Source organism: Haliotis rubra, unplaced genomic scaffold (assembly GCF_003918875.1).
Source record: "Haliotis rubra isolate DU_JTF1 unplaced genomic scaffold, ASM391887v1 Scf1394, whole genome shotgun sequence".
NCBI lineage: Eukaryota > Metazoa > Mollusca > Gastropoda > Lepetellida > Haliotidae > Haliotis > Haliotis rubra.
This window is the reverse complement of record NW_025765330.1, coordinates 23009-39778: the sequence shown is the minus strand read 5'-3', so window position 1 is coordinate 39778 and position 16770 is coordinate 23009. Positions and strand designations below refer to the sequence as shown.

Sequence of the window (16770 nt, the reverse complement as noted above, 5' to 3'; positions counted from 1 at the left end):
TATTGTTTTAGATCCATGCAGTGGTTGCCGGTATGTCAACGGTATTGGGTACATCCCTGACCCCAGCGACTGCTCCCCCGGTTTATTCAGTGCCAAGAACCCAGACCCGGCAATACTGCTATTTTCCATAGAATGCAATGTAGTCCTGGACTGTACTGGAACCAACAACATCTGGTGTGTGATTGGCCAGCAAACGTCATCTGCACAGTGGAAGCTGAAGGTAGGGGGTTGCTCTCTACCCTCATAGTATAACAGTGAGTGAGTGAGTGAGTTTGGTTTTACGCCGCTTTCAGCAATATTCCAGTAATATCACGGTTGGGGACACCAGGAATGGGCTTCACACATTGTACCCATGTGGGGAATCGAACCCGTGTCTTCGGCGTGACAAGCGAACTTGTAACCACTAGGTTACCCCCCACCGCCCCATAGTATAACAAGGTACGCCGACTCAATATGTTTCTTCAAGTACCTCAGTGTCTGTTAGGATCATACGTACCAAATACAAGAATATTAGTAATATAATATATATCATTATGATTTATTATGAGTTGTTCATTCGACATTACCATGGGTTAAAGTTTAGGACCTGGGAAGTTGTTAACTGTAAAGTACAGTAATCGTACTTTACTTCTACCGGATGATGGGGCCAGAACAAGCCCTGAAACGTTGTACCAAACAATAAAATGAAGGTGAAACCCAGAAAAGTCTCTATGTTCATCAAATAGCATCTTCTAAAATGCCAACCAAACACCGTCACAAACAGCATGTCAATTGTTCACTTGACACAACACTGGGGTTTATGGTTCAAAGTAAGGAATTGCGTGGGCCATAATATTGGACATGTACAAAGGCTTTTTGTTTCGCAAACCAAAGAAGTATTTCTTTCCATCACAGAGGAAGCATTTGCTCCATCGACTGCAGCACCATCAACAGCTGCTCCGCTGACACCCCTTCCCTCGTCGTTGTGCGACGGCTCCAAGAAGGCAAAGCCAGGAAATACAGCTCAGTATCAGGAACTGATACATGGAAACTGGATCACCAGATTCTGTGCTCCAGGAACTGTGTACTCTACGACCAGTTGTAGCTGCATCACCGGTCAGAATGCCGCGTCCCCAGGTATGTCTGCATCGCTTCTCATTGGGGTCATTTGCTACTTTCCTACACATAGACAAACATGGTGCTGCAAGTCTTACAGTAAATACATAATTTACTTAAAGGCACAATTTCACACATTTTCGACAAAACTTTGGCCTATATTATATATACATGCACTCAACTGTCGCACGCGTTGTTGTCGATGTTGCCGATCTGGTTTCAGTCACAAGTTGTGCGTAGGATATTCGTGAAGAGCGCTCCAAGGGACATAACTCTGTGGGGTTCGCTTGAAATAATGTTCAGCCGATACAGGGAACGAGATTCGATTTAATGCAACGTTTCGTTAATTCATTCGAACTTTAAAATTTAATATTGTAATATAAATACGTATTTTTAAAATAAATTATATGGTAGCTTCCTGAGGGCTGATAGTTAGTATTATTGAGAGAAATGCATTATTATTTTTGTAGTGGGACATTGTGCCTTTAACGTGTTATCCTCACAACTGTCATTATATTAACGAAATATGTTACACATGCATCAAACTATGGAAGTATTGTCTGATGTGGATGCAAAACAAAACAAAATGAATTTCATTTTAGTTTGCCAGGCGGAGGTTTACCTTCCTTTCAACAGTGACGTGAACGACCATTCGACTAACCACCACTATGTACAAAACACTGGCGTTGTAACTACCAACAGTGGCCACGGCGTCTTCAGCAACAACACCCAACTCCGGATCCTCCGGTTCTCCAACATGCATTTCAGGAAGACTCTGATCATCTCATTTTCTTTCAAACGCACTCAGGCTACAAGCAGAGCTCAGGCTATCGTCACCAACGATGACTGCGGGCATGGTGGCAGCATCTACATCACCACTCAGCGGTCAATAGTGCAGTTTCGTGTTGTCAATAGCAACAACGTTACGCATACTTTAAATGTATCGTACATAGTGAGTATAAAAACGTTTATCATACACTCCATCATATCGTGTTCATAAAGGAATGATACCTGCACCCTGCCATAATGTTGTGAATATTTGGCCAAGGTCTATAGCCTGGCATCCTACGAATTTGTTTGTGGTCGTTGCTAGCCTATCTTGGGTTGTTGTGAGGGATGGGGGGACCTAGGTGGGGCTGGGGTTTAAGTTGCCCATGGCGTCTCAGTCCGAATTCGATTTGTCAAGGGTCACCTGTGAAGCACACTTCTAGTTTCCTGGCCTTACTGCAACATTGGTGCATGTCCAATGTCACCTGAGAAGCACACTTCTAGTTTCCTGGCCTTACTGCAACATTGGTGCATGTCCAATGTCACCTGTGAAGCACACTTCTAGTTTCCTGGCCTTACTGCAACATTTGGTGCATGTCCAATGTCACATGAGAAGCACACTTCTAGTTTCCTGGCCTTACTGCAACATTTGGTGCATGTCCAATGTCACCTGTGAAGCACACTTCTAGTTTCCTGGCCTTACTGCAACATTTGGTGCATGTCCAATGTCACCTGTGAAGCACACTTCTAGTTTCCTGGCCTTACTGCAACATTTGGTGCATGTCCAATGTCACCTGTGAAGCACACTTCTAGTTTCCTGGCCTTACTGCAACATTGGTGCATGTCCAATGTCACCTGAGAAGCTGACATGTAGCTGAGCGGCTACTCCTGCCATCACATGCCTATATATCTCATTGAAAGTCGTTAGTCACTCTGAACTCCGTAAACAAAATGGACTATCGATATAGCCAATGGGTAGTTACGAATTGATATTATCCGTTTCGAATTGTGTTTTCATACTGAAGCCGTCGTCTTGGTAGCTGGGTGTTTTTCATGTCTTAGTCATCCTTGCCATTATCCTTATCCTTTGTGGGGGGTACGTTTCAGGCCACCACGTCCTTGAATGAGGTGAAGCTGATCGTCAAGGATGGACTGATGAAGGTTGAAGTCAATAACCGCAGATTACAGAGGACATTTGATGGTACGAACATTTGGAGTGGATCGTCCTTCAGAATAATCCCTTTATCAAAATACTCTCTAACATAGTATGAGGCACATCGCTGAACCTCTTTCTACTAACATGTGCTCTGAATGTAAACATGGGACCCCTGATCACCATTGTTAACTGCTGCGGTGTTAACAATATGTTTATTGATATTAACATTCCTGACAACTGAGTAAGTGAGTTAAAATTTTACATCGCATCGGCAATATTACAGCCATATAGCGATCATGACAATTGAACATTGTGCAGTACCCTCGTGGTATTACCAACTCCCCGAGAAATATACAACATAATAGGCGCTCACATGTGAAAAGATACTCATTTGAAGCATTAATTCTATTTTGTACAAAGGTAAACGTCTCAATAAGGTAATTCTTTCCGTGAAGTGCCCATTCTTAATCTAGCCGTTGTCAGTTAGGTCTAGGATCAACAGGAACCGTCTATCTGATTGTTCGAGAAAACATCGATTACATAGAAAAATATTATTTATCATTTCTTGAATATTTTGCAGGAAACATCGGGAAAAGCCAGTGTGCACTGCAGGTCGGGTACGGTGATGGCATGGACTTCTTCCACGGCGTCCTGGAAGAAGTATGTCGTTTACCTGTTCCTCATTATACATTTGTAGTGATCTCTTCAGGTGTAAGATTTAATACATGATATTTAGCTTTTATTTGCTTAGCCAAAACATAAATCGATGTTATCGGCGTGAGCTGACGTATTAGAATTAACGCTTCTAAACAGATCACTTAGATCGACCGTGTATTATGGGAGAAAACACAAAGTGACACTATCTGATAAACCAAACAAACGAGGACGAACATTAATAAATAATAATAATAGCCATCTTAAACGCGCCTTTTCCACAAATTGTACATGCTCAAAACACATTATTACCCCCTTGATAGCCAAGCTGCCTGTTAGGCGCTAGAAGGTTATTAGTCACATGACTTGTCCCACCGGGTACCCACTTTCTACTGGTGAACAGAGGCAGTTTTGAACAAACTCGCTTGCCTAAGGTGGGACCACATGATCCACATGTGCTTCGTTGTGGGGCAGGACACAAGTCCTAGAAACTCTCTGGAGTCAAGCTGCCAAACACAGTCACCGATTCAAGGACTGTCCCAAGCTCAACGTTGTTTAATTTTAACTGATTTGTGACCTGAGCTCTATGCACATGACCACACGCCAAGTAGTGCATCTTGCTTTTTATGTTTCAGTTCAAAGTATACATCTGCAACCCAGAGAGCCTGTAGTTGAACATAGTGTTTCATCAAGACCTACCAAGAAGTCAAAATGCCGTTTTTAAAATCAACTCGCAGTATTAAACAGTATGGCGCATTGTTTTGTTTCTGTCATATTTGGTATGCATATAGCTTGAAGAACCCATTGTAGCTTAACGAGATACATACAACGTTATGTCCTTTGAGAGTATAATTATACTTATTTTAAAACAAAAAATTCGCTTTCCGTTTCAAGTTAGCCCGAGCAGTATGTTTTCGATAGGACAAGACACTGTGAGACAAGACACTGTAGCTCGCCTGAATTGAAAGTTCAAGAGAGCATGACATTCTGAATGTATGGTGTATACCAGTCTTTTGAAATCCCTTCAAACACCAATGTGTAGATCTTTAATGAGTCGAATTTCCGGTTGTCTCGAAGTAAAAGTTTGATCTCTACTTAATCCTTCTTTGGTCATAATTTACGGCTGTATCGAACTTCGTATAACTCGAAACATTTACAGGTCTACAGTCAACCGCCAATGTGTGGATCTTTAATGTGCCTGTCTCAAAAATACAAGCTTTGCCCCTGCTTGTTTAATGTTTTAGTTATCATTTTGCAGTTTTGTCGAAGCTCTGATAACTCGAAGCAATCTTCGACACAATGGTGTTTGACTGTATTTGCACCATGCATGACTGTACACAGTTAAATTTGCTTAAGAAAGGACATATGTGTTGCTGAAGGGTTTCGAGAATATTGCGGTAATTTAACTTCCGTGAAGAGTCTTGTCAGCTTCAACGTTATATATGATGAACTTCCCATCAATATAATCACACTCAATTATAGTAATAATCATGACATACGGTTGACTCATTGTTGTTTTCAAATTAGATGAAACAGAATTTCGATAAAACTGCATTTTTGATCACTGACGATAAGTCATTGATTTCACTAAAAAAAAGAAACACAAAAGGTGATTTATATAACTGCTACTGATGTCAACTGCCTAGTGACAGCTGCTCTGAGCCTTAAACATGTTTGCGTAAAATAAAATGCTGCTTCTTTAAGTTATGAATGAATAAAATCTTTACGCACGTGTTCGTTTTTTTTATCACTTTAATTTTTATTCATTTGTAATTCTTGAAAGTAGGAAGAGTCTATTTCCTCAGTTTACTTTTAGAAATCACTTTGGTGCCTACATGTTTGTTGGTGAGGCCGTTTTTCGTTCTTTTGCATAACCACCGTCAGCATATGTTTTTAAATTCAACATTTGTAGTTTTACTCATATTTTAAAAATGTGGACCCACTCACAATAGTATCTACAGAGAAAAAGATGTGGGCCCACATTTCTGTTTCACTTTAATATCTACAGTTTGGTTGCTCATGTCGTATGTAGAAAACGCTTTATATGCTTTTTAAAGGATAATGAAATTGCCCACCTTTCCTGTCGCAAATATTGGTGACTTCAACATGATGCTCTTGGATTCAGTAATATTCGACTAGAGTAGGCCCACATCCGACACCCTCTAACAACCAGCTAGTAAGTGACAAACACGTCTAACAGTCGTGTAGCAAATTGTTGCTAGTCATATAGATGGAATGACTCGCTAGATTATATAGTTTTAGTGATGATTTGACTGATGGAGGACGCAGTTTATCGTTTTCTCAGCGTCATGCTTTTCTGGATACGAAACTAATCAGCATACCTCCAGTCTGTATCTTGGGTTAGCTCCCTTAGCAACTCGAACCACTGATAATGCGGATTCGCCCATATTTTTTGTGCCTTGTAGCTCACCTGACCGGTTCTGGAATACCATACTGTCTAAACACCCCAAACATTGCACGCGGATCATATTCTCTGAAAACCCTAAAATTGCACGTGGATCATACTCGGCGAACACCTGAAACATTGCACGTGACCCATACTCTCCGAAACACGAAACATTGCACGTGGATCTTACTCTCCAAACACCTGAAATATTGCACGTGGATCTCACTCTCCAAAAACCCGAAACACTGCACGTGGCTTATACTCTCCAGAAACACTGCACGTGGTTTATATACTCTACAAACACCTGAAACATTGCACGTGGATCATACTCTCCAAAACCCGAAACACTGCACGTGGCTTATACTCTCGAAACACTGCACGTGGTTTTATACTCTACAAACACCTGAAACATTGCACGTGGATCATACTCTCCGAAACCCGAAACACTGCACGTGGATCATACTCTCCAAAACCCGAAACACTGCACGTGGATCTCACTCCAAAACCCGAAAACACTGCGTGGCTCATACTCTCCGAAACACTGCACGTGGCTCATACTCTCCAGAAACCCGAAACACTGCACGTGGCTCATAATATCCGAAACCATAAACACTGCACGTGGATCATACACTCCAAACATCTGGAAACATCGCACGTGGATCATACTCTCGAACGCCTTAAACAATTCACGTGGATCATACTCTACAAACACCTGAAACATCGCACGTGGATCATGCTCCCGAACACCTGAAACAATGCACGTGGATCATACTCTCCAAACACCCAAAACACTGCACGTGGATCATACTCTCCTAGACCCGAAACATAACACGTGCATCACACACTCCAAACACCGGAAATATTGCACGTGGTTCATATTCTCCGTACACCCGACAATTGCACGTGGATATAACTCGGCGAACACCTGAAACATTGCACGTGGCTCATACTCTCCCAACACCTGAATTCTTGCACGTGGATCATACTCTCTGGACACCTTAAACATTGTACGTGTATCACACTCTACAAACACCCGAAACATAACACGTGGATCATACTCTCCAAAAACCTGAAACATTGCACGTGGATCATGTTCTCCAAAACCTGAAACATTGCACGTGGACCCTACTCTACAGTAACCTAAAACGAGGATCGTACTATCCAAAAAAAACACCTTATTGTGTGTGTGTGTGTGCGTGCGCGCGCGCGCGCGTGTGTGTTTGTGTGGTTGGTTACATTGTGTTATCATTGCATATCCCCTGGCGTGCTTTCTTCCATGTGAAGTTTAAAGTGTCTGTAGTAATGCACTTATACGCACTTACAACATTGTATTGGTGTGTGGCAAGCCTGAACAGTGTCGCGCAGACAAACATACAACACCAGGGGGAGGATAAGGGTTGAGTCTGTAGTATTTAGATACTGGGGTATGTGTGAATTTGTGACAAACAAGAACATTAGAGTTATTGATTGACAGAAAATAGACTTGCATGTATTGAGTGTTTGAGCAAGACATGTCGGTACATGGTTGTGTGATACCTGCAGGTGTCGGGGGAGACGTTACCTGGACTGTAAGTATTAATTTTACTTTTGGTTCAGTGCAGCAGAGGCGGGCCATACAGTAACTCCTTTGATGGAAAGGTCGTACACTTATCAATCTGAGTGAATTCAATTTGTGAATAACACTGTTATAAAGACAATTATGAGGTACTTGAGAGATATACAAACGAATCATCAACATGATCAGTTACAAAGAGATTTTTATGAATCTGAATGAGAAATTGGTCGTATATGGTTTACACATACATTTCAATGAATCAAATATATTTACACACTTCAGTTGATGACTGTTTATAACATTCACGAAATCAAAAGACCCAAACACAATGTATCTCTTCATTATGTCGGCTTTCATAATGTTAGTCAGTATCACGGTATCAGGAGTTTTCGACGATGTAAGACAAAAACGTAATTTTTATCTGTAATATCATTTGAAGTTTTAATTTTACTAACTTTGGGTGATAAAGGATATATTCATCTATTTCACACAAAAATATCAAGTGTTTCCTACAAAAATAAGGTTGATGACATTGTATCGGCGAAACTGTTGCCGTTCGCCACATCCGTGGATTTTTTATGGGTTTTCGACGATGAGCCATACATTTCGCTCCGCACTGCGAGGGAGTGTTGTTATAACGTGGCTTTCTATTTAAATATTGCCTGTCACCAGCAGACGAATGATCTTACTGAATTTTCGCTTGCTATTTTTTGTTATAAAGGCAATTGATTTTGCATCTGAAGTGGTATCAACGATCTCGGGTAAATAATATTGATGTTTGTTTGCTTTTTAAATAACTTAACTTCCGGTTTTCAATTGTCACTACAACTTCTCACGACAGTGACTGGGCATCCGCCCTGCCGATGAAACTACTTGTGCTCACCGATCGCGCACGTACTCCCCCGATATAGCGCCAGCAACGCAATCATCGAAAACACCAGAACGTCGAATTCAGCTCGCTTTGGGATACAACATTCCAGATTACACATGTTGTTCCCAGGTATGAGATCTGCAGCATATGGGGAGCTTATTCTTGTCATACTGGCGAGCATGTATTACGTGTGGGTGAGCTGTGAAGTGCACATGGTATTATCTGATTTGAGAAATGCGATCTTTCTTGCACTTCTATAAGTCCTGATATTACTGCATTGTAATGGAAACAGCTTCGGCGTTAATCGTACACAGGTTATGAAAAGATACCGGCTTATTGGCTGCAGGGGAAATTGCGTACTTCTATAGGCTGCACGGACAGCCCGGCAAAGTCACATTTGAGAAAAAACAGGCTGAACTTCGTGTGGCGTTCCCGTCAAAGGACACGGATGAACAACAGAGGAATGTGACTTTGGCGCGTAAAAACGGAACACAAAAAAGGTGATTTATATAACTGCTACTGATGTCAACTGCTTAGTGACAGCTGCTCTGAGCCTTAAAACATGTTTGGGTAAAATAAAATGCTGCTTCTTTAAGTTATGAATGAATAAAATCTTTACGCACGTGTTCGTTTTTTTTTATCACTTTAATTTTTACTCATTTGTAATTCTTGAAAGTAGGAAGAGTATATTTCCTCAGTCTAATTTTAGAAATTACTTTGATGCCTGCATGTTTGTTGGTGAGGCCGTTTTTCGTTCTTTTGCATAACTAGCGTCAGCATATGTTTTAAATTCAACATTTGTAGTTTTACTCATATTTTAAAAATGTGGGCCCACTCACAAAGTATCTACAGAGAAAAAGATGTGGGCCCACATTTCTGTTTCCATTTAATATCTACAGTTTGGTTGCTCATATCGTATGTAGAAAACGCTTTATACGTTTTTAAAGGATAATGAATTGCCCACCTTTCCTGTCGCAAATATTGGTTACTTCAACATCTGATGATGCTCTTGGATTAGTAATATTCGACTAGAGAAGGCCCACATCCGACACCCTCTAACAACCAGCTAGAAAAATGATCCACAATAAGTAATATTGACAAACACGTCTAACAATCGTAAAGGAACATGCTGATATTCATATAGATGGAAATGGCTCGCTAGATTATATAGTTTTAGTGATTATATGACTAATGGAGGACGCAGTTTATCGCTTTCTCAGCGTCATGCGTTTCTGGATACGAAACTTATCAGCATACCTCCAGTCTGTATCTTGGGTTAGCTCCCTTAGCAACTCGAACCACTGATAATGCGGATTCGCCCATATTTTTCGTGCCTTGTTGTAGCTCACCGGACCGGTTCTGGAATACCATACTGTCTAAACACCCCAAACATTGCACGCGGATCATATTCTCCGAAAACCCGAAAATTGCACGTGGATCATACTCGGCGAACACCTGAAACATTGCACGTGACCCATACTCTCCGAAACACGAAATATTGCACGTGGATCTCACTCTCCAAAAACCCGAAACACTGCACGTGGCTCATACTCTCCGAAACACTGCACGTGGCTCATACTCTCCGAAACACTGCACGTGGCTCATACTCTCCGAAACCCGAAACACTGCACGTGGATCATAATCTCCGAAACCCGAAATACTGCACGTGGATCATACACTCCAAACATCTGAAACATCGCACGTGGATCATACTCTCCGAACGCCTTAAACAATGCACGTGGATCATACTCTACAAACACCTGAAACATCGCAAGTGGATCATGTTCCCCGAACACCTGAAACAATGCACGTGGATCATACTCTCCGAAAACCTGAAACAATGCACTTGGTTCAGACTCTCCAAACACCCGAAACACTGCACGTGGATCATACTCTCCGAAACCCGAAACATAACACGTGCATTACACACTCCAAACACCGGAAATATTGCACGTGGCTCATATTATCCGAAAACCCGAAAATTGCACGTGGATCATACTTGGCGAACACCTGAAACATTGCACCTGGCTCATACTCTCCCAACACCTGAATTCTTGCACGTTGATCATACTCTCTGGACACCTTAAACATTGTACGTGTATCATACTCTCCGAAAACCTGAAACATAACACGTGGATCATTCTCTCCAAAAACCTGAAACATTGCACGTGGATCATATTCTCCAAAAACCTGAAACATTGCACGTGGACCCTACTATACAGTAACCTAAAACGAGAATCGTACTATCCAAAACAAACCACCTTAGTGTGTGTGTGCGTGCGCGTGACCGCGCGCGTGTGTGTGTGGTTGGTTCCATAGTGTTATCATTGCATATTCCCCGGCGTGCTTTCTTCCATGTGAAGTTTAAAGTGTCAGTAGCAATGCACTCACACGCACTGACAACATTTTATTGTTGTGTGGCAAACCTGAACAGTGACCTGCAGACAAACATACAACACCAGGGTGAGGATAAGGGTTGAACTGTTGTATTTAGATACTGGGGTATGTGTAAATTTGTGACAAACAAGAACATTAGAGTTATTGATTGACAGAAAATAGACTTGCATGTATTGAGTGTTTGAGCAAGACATGTCGCTACATGGTTGTGTGATACCTACAGGTGTCGGGGGAGACGTTACCTGGACTGTAAGTATTAATTTTACTTTTGGTTCAGTGCAGCAGAGGCGGGCCATACAGTAACTCCTTTGATGGAAAGGTCTTACACTTATCAATCATCGACGGCTTATTGGCTGCAGGGGGAAATGCGTACTTCTATAGGCTGCACGGACAGCCCGGCAAAGCCACATTTGAGAATAAAAAAAAGGCTGAATTTCGTGTGGCGTTCCCGGCAAAGGACATGGATGAACAACGGGGCAATGTGGCTTTGGCGGCAATGCTATCACAACATTGTAAGCCCCGTAATAGGGTACCGTATTTAACATAGAACAGCAAAGATATAGATCATTTATTTTCAGTTTTATTCACTGGAGGTTTCACAATCATAACAAGCATAGTATAGTAACACTCACAAAACTCCTATTTAATTCACACCATCAACAATTCTCATAATTAATTCTCAGTATCAATCACAAGCATACATATTGGTAGAGTTCATTTAGTAAATGGAGCCGGGTCGGCGACATGGTCACAGGCCTCGAATATCTTTGCGAGGATTAAAGATTTTATCAAATATATACCAAAATTTGAGATGACCCCGACTCGAAATGCTTCACACTATATGATGTATTGTACTGTGAAGAATTTCGAGTCGGGGGTCATCTCAAAAACAATATATTTTTAATCATTAATCCTCGCAAAAACACGAGGGCCTGTGACCACGTCGCCGACCCGCTCCATTTAGAATGAACTATACAAGGCTATACTATGTGTATGCTTGTGGTCTGCTTACTCTACATCAGTCAAATGTTGATTTGCCAACTGTGTCTTCAGTGACCTTAGTCGGCTTACAATATTTCTATATTTCTTGCATCTTGAAGCGGCTGTCCAGTGGGTCGACAGTCTCATGACTTCAACTTCCATAACTGATGGTTCGCGTTTGAACAGTTTGACAATCTCAAAAAATGTTGGGGTGGCACTTTCGGGCTAACTGGTTGCTCTTGTGATGCCATCCCTCAAGGTTGTTATTAGTCCGATGGCCATCATTCCCAGAGTGGTTCCACACGTCCTTGGTGAAACATCATTTGAGATCTTCTTAAACCGACCTTTATATCAGGGCATTTTTAACTAGTCGGTAACTCTCTACTTGGTTTGCGTATTGAAAATGTGGCTTTGTCGGCAATTCCCTCCAAAATGAAATGTGGCTTTGCCGGCAAAATGAATTTTTCAAATGTGGCTTTTCCGGCGGAAAGCCTCAAATTACGTTTGTATGTAAAATAACATTCAAAGCTATCCAAAACTGTAATACAGTAAACTACGTTTATGACGACTTACTGACTGAGTATGGTTTTACGCCGCTTTTAGCAATATTCCAGCAACATCACGGCGGGGGACACCAGAAATGGGCTTCACACATTGTACCCATGTGGGGATTCGAACACGGGTCTTCGGCGTGACGAGCGAACGCTTTAACCACTAGGCTACCCCACCGCCCCACGTTTATGACGAACACGCTTATATCGAACTGACAGATTTAACGAACTTTGTTCTGTGTCGGTCGTGTGCCGGATATTTAATCATGTACAATTCATGGATATAACGGACAAACTTATCATTGGTAAAGCGGACACACTTTGTGTTCCCATGTGCCATCTTTCAAGGAAACGGGCGGTGGGGTAGTCTAGTGGTTAAAGCGTTCGTTCGTCATCCCGAAGACCCGGGTTCGATTCCCCACATGGCTACAATGTGTGAAGCCCATTACTCGTGTGAAATATGTGTGGTTGAATAACATGCACACATTTGTACCATCGTCCCTAGCTTTTTCTTGTGCCACGCGTTCGTGGATGTTAAACGTTCTTCTAAAAGGCAACGGCCTCTATTACAACCGCTCATATATGAACTCAACGACAGTGAGATACGTGCAGGTAATATTTATTCGGAAGACTTACCAATGTTGCAAACACACATTACTATACATCCGCAGACTTTCATGTGATTGTGAGCGTCACTATAGATAAGAAGTAGATGACATTTACTTTGTGTCAGTGGTCACTGGGGGACAGGTCCACGTCATCAGTAACATGCCATCAGTGGCCGAAAGGTAACCAGGGGAGAATTTAGTCTTCTTACCTACAGTGAGGTAATTACATTGTCATGAAACAGACCAGGACCAGAATCACTGTCTGACAGGCCCGAGATATGTTTCGAGAAATGTACATGGATCTTTCAAATTGTTTATTGGGATAGTTCTTAAATGTCATACTGACTGATAGTACTGTAACCTCTAGTCACTTAAACACATCTGATCAATCAATGATAAACGCAGCATGTACCTAATGCTAACAAGAGGGTATTTGACCATTTAACAAACGTTACATTATAACAAGAATCAAATGGTATGGTTCTACCATAAAAAGCACACACAAAGGCAACACTGCAAACTAATACAGACTTTGATTCGAACAAATGGGATTAAGTCAACAATGGTATACAAAGCAACCAAATAACAAAACAAATTACTTGTATGGTAAATATCTTTGAACTCAAATCATTTTAAAGATTTACAATGTAGTATAATTTGATTTGCTGTAAACATAGCAGAATTCCCCATGTCAAACAAGAACGCAGTATCAAGCGGGGTATGGTGGTCAGCGTGGAATGCTCGTTTACTGGATGACAAAAGAACGTGACAACAGTCAGAGAGCAGGTATGCTGAAATTGTCACCGTACCCCCAGCTGAAACAGAGAAGTGAACCGACTATAGTTCATGTATGAAACAGATGTATATTTATATGAATTATATCTGTATCTACCATCGGTAACAACTTTCCACTTTCATCTTCCCCAGTTCAAGGAGAACAAGTTCAAATGATTGTGGAAGTTGTTTCCTTTGCATAACTCAAAGGTCAATCTTTTAAAATATACATAAAGCCAGCTATCAACAGGAGCCTGTAGCCTTTAAGAATTTAATAATGAAATGTTTTCTTTCCATAACAAAAACAAAGCATGACATTACGTGCAGGTGAACGAAGAACTCAACAACCACTTATGTTTCTACATTTAACATTTCTGAGTTGTTACTTATATTTTTTGAAATATTTATCAATCAAAACAGAGGAATTGTGTGTGCATGATATTAACCTTTATTATGAATAATCTTCTCACTGTCCCGCTATTCAAGAGTTAAAGGTACAGCCATTCAACACTATAAACATAAGCATTGATTAGAACAAGCTCTGAAGCATTACTAGAATCTTCCTCAATATATTTCTACCCTAAGATTGTTTTGAAAACGTTAGGTCGGTTGTAGGTTAAATACCGATGACCTCTCAATTAGGTCACATTCTGACGTAACTATTTTTCCATTCATAACAAACACGTGAATTCATTCATTCTACAACTTAAATGCATTGTGGGAATGTAAACATCGCGAACGTTGCCGTGTCGCTGTTTAATTGTGAGTCGAAATGAGACATTATATCCGTCGAAAAACGTAAACGCAATGTTTCAACCAGTGATGTTAGCCGAATGTAGCAACTGCAAACCAAGAAACGGGGCGCTACAGAGTAGTTTACTGTAGGAGGCTGTACGAGGCGATGACAACTGACATGCATCGTGACGTCGGTTACCAAGGCAGTGACATCATTACAGTGTGACATCATGCAAATATTGTACTACATTACAAAACTCTTCCACCAACCTCTTTATGAAACCGGTTTCGGTTTGAAACCAAAATATTAACAAAAATACGCCATTTTGTCAGTTTAATGCATGTAAGACGTGGGTAATAAATAAAATACCACATATTCATTCATTTCATACGAATTATACAAAACTCGTGACCTTCCTATGTTATCTGACCTCTTTTCTCTCAGTCAGATACCATAGGAAGGACATTCGTTCTCGTATAATTCGTATGTAATGAGACTTCGTGTAGTATTCTCTATATATGTCACACGAGGTTCGGTATGTTTATGGATGGTACAAAACCTGACATTATATTCATCGGACATATTTTTTATCATTCCTTCCCATATCTCATAAAGAGATACCACGACACATTTGTAATTCTATAGCTTTTCCACTACCACCACCACCACTTCCGCTACCACTACGCCTGTTGCAACCATTATTGCTGCTGCTACCATTGCTATTGCTGCTGCTATTACTACTGCTGCCAATACTTCTACTGCTATTACTACCACTGCTAGTATTACTTCTGCTACTACTACGTATACCGCCACCGCTGCTTCTATCATTACTACTGCTACTACAATTACGACTGCTGCTGCTGCTATTACTACCCAGGTAATACTTTCTTCTGCTATTACTACCACTATTACTATTACTACTGCTGCCACTATTTCCACTGCTACTACTATTACTGCAGTTGCTACTAATTTATACAACTAATGTCACACAACACATGTGACATTATGTTGCAATTATACCAATATTAATAAGACTGCACTCAAATATTCTTGTGATTATCCAAAACAATATGTAGATGTTGACATCAAATCGGAGAAAACACGTGTTAGTCTCATCTATATTTACCTGTGCAAGTCGTTCCATCTCCAGCATAGCCAGACTTGCATGTACAGGTGTAGGATCCAGGTGTATTTGTACAGTTAGCGTGTCCATCACAGGGAGAACTAGTGGCTTTACATTCATCGATGTCTGTTGCAGAGAATGCGTCGACACAAATGTACTTTGATGTAATGAAAACTTGTATAATAGAACATTTACACACACACACTGATTCCTTACACTGGAGTAACCCTATGGAACATGTAGATATCTCTCTCGCACTCGCAATCGTTAATGTTCATGAATACTTCCAAAGAAAATAAGATATTTTAAAGAGCGTTCATCTAATACACTCCCGAAACAATACTAGTGTGCATGGATGCAATAATAAGCAAGAAGTGGTAGAATGTAATTTAAACATGACGCAAAATCAACCTGATATTTTCACATATCAGTGGAAGAATTTGAATCAAGAGGACATAAAGTTGAAAGTTGATATCAGATCGAAGTGAATGCAATATTAGTGAGTGCATCCTTAAAACACATTCCCTGAGGAGGAAATACGTTAGATAGAATGTTATGTCATACTGTTGGACTGAAATTAAATCCGAAATTCGAAATAGTGAAAATATATACATGTATAATGTAACATGAGGCTCGGTATGTTCATGGATGATACAAAAACTGACATTATATTCATTGGACATATTTTGATCATTCCTTTCCATACCTCATTAAGAGATACCACGACACATTAGTAACTCTATAGCTCTTCCACTACCACCACCACCACCTCCGCCCACTACGCCTGTTGCAACCATTATTGCTGCTGCTACCATTGCTATTGCTGCTGCTATTACTACTGCTGCCAATACTTCTACTGCTGCTATTACTACCACTGTTAGCATTGCTTCTGCTACTATTACTTATACTACCACCGCTGCTTCTATCATTACTACTATTACTACCATTACGATGTTACTGCTGCTGCTATTACTAAGGTGATACTTCTTCTGCTATAACTTGGTCGGTAAGGTAGCCCAGTGGTTAAGCGTTCGCTCGTCACGCCGAAGGCCCGGGTTCGATTCCCCATATGGGTACAATGTGTGAAGCCCATT

At 40.9% G+C, this 16770-nt stretch overlaps 1 protein-coding gene across 1 annotated transcript; it reads left to right on the top strand.

The window, feature by feature from the left end:
- The first annotated feature begins 117 nt into the window (after window positions 1-117).
- LOC124268595 (asparagine-rich protein-like) lies at window positions 118-4429 on the top strand. The gene is made up of 6 exons (XM_046703591.1): window positions 118-220; window positions 895-1116; window positions 1698-2047; window positions 2971-3064; window positions 3600-3679; window positions 4309-4429. Exons 1-6 carry the CDS (start codon window positions 133-135, stop codon window positions 4342-4344), a joined length of 870 nt encoding a protein of 289 aa, XP_046559547.1. The 5' UTR covers window positions 118-132; the 3' UTR covers window positions 4345-4429.
- The last annotated feature ends 12341 nt before the right edge of the window (window positions 4430-16770 follow it).

What these genes read in the sequence shown, in the direction of transcription:
- LOC124268595 (XM_046703591.1), top strand. Translation starts at nt 133, where the DNA reads ATGCAATGTAGTCCTGGACTGTACTGGAACCAACAACATCTGGTGTGT. An exon ending in CTGCACAGTGGAAGCTGAAG is followed by an intron (nt 221 to 894) that starts GTAGGGGGTTGC and finishes TTTCCATCACAG; the next exon opens with AGGAAGCATTTGCTCCATCG. An exon ending in CTTTAAATGTATCGTACATA is followed by an intron (nt 2,048 to 2,970) that starts GTGAGTATAAAA and finishes GGTACGTTTCAG; the next exon opens with GCCACCACGTCCTTGAATGA.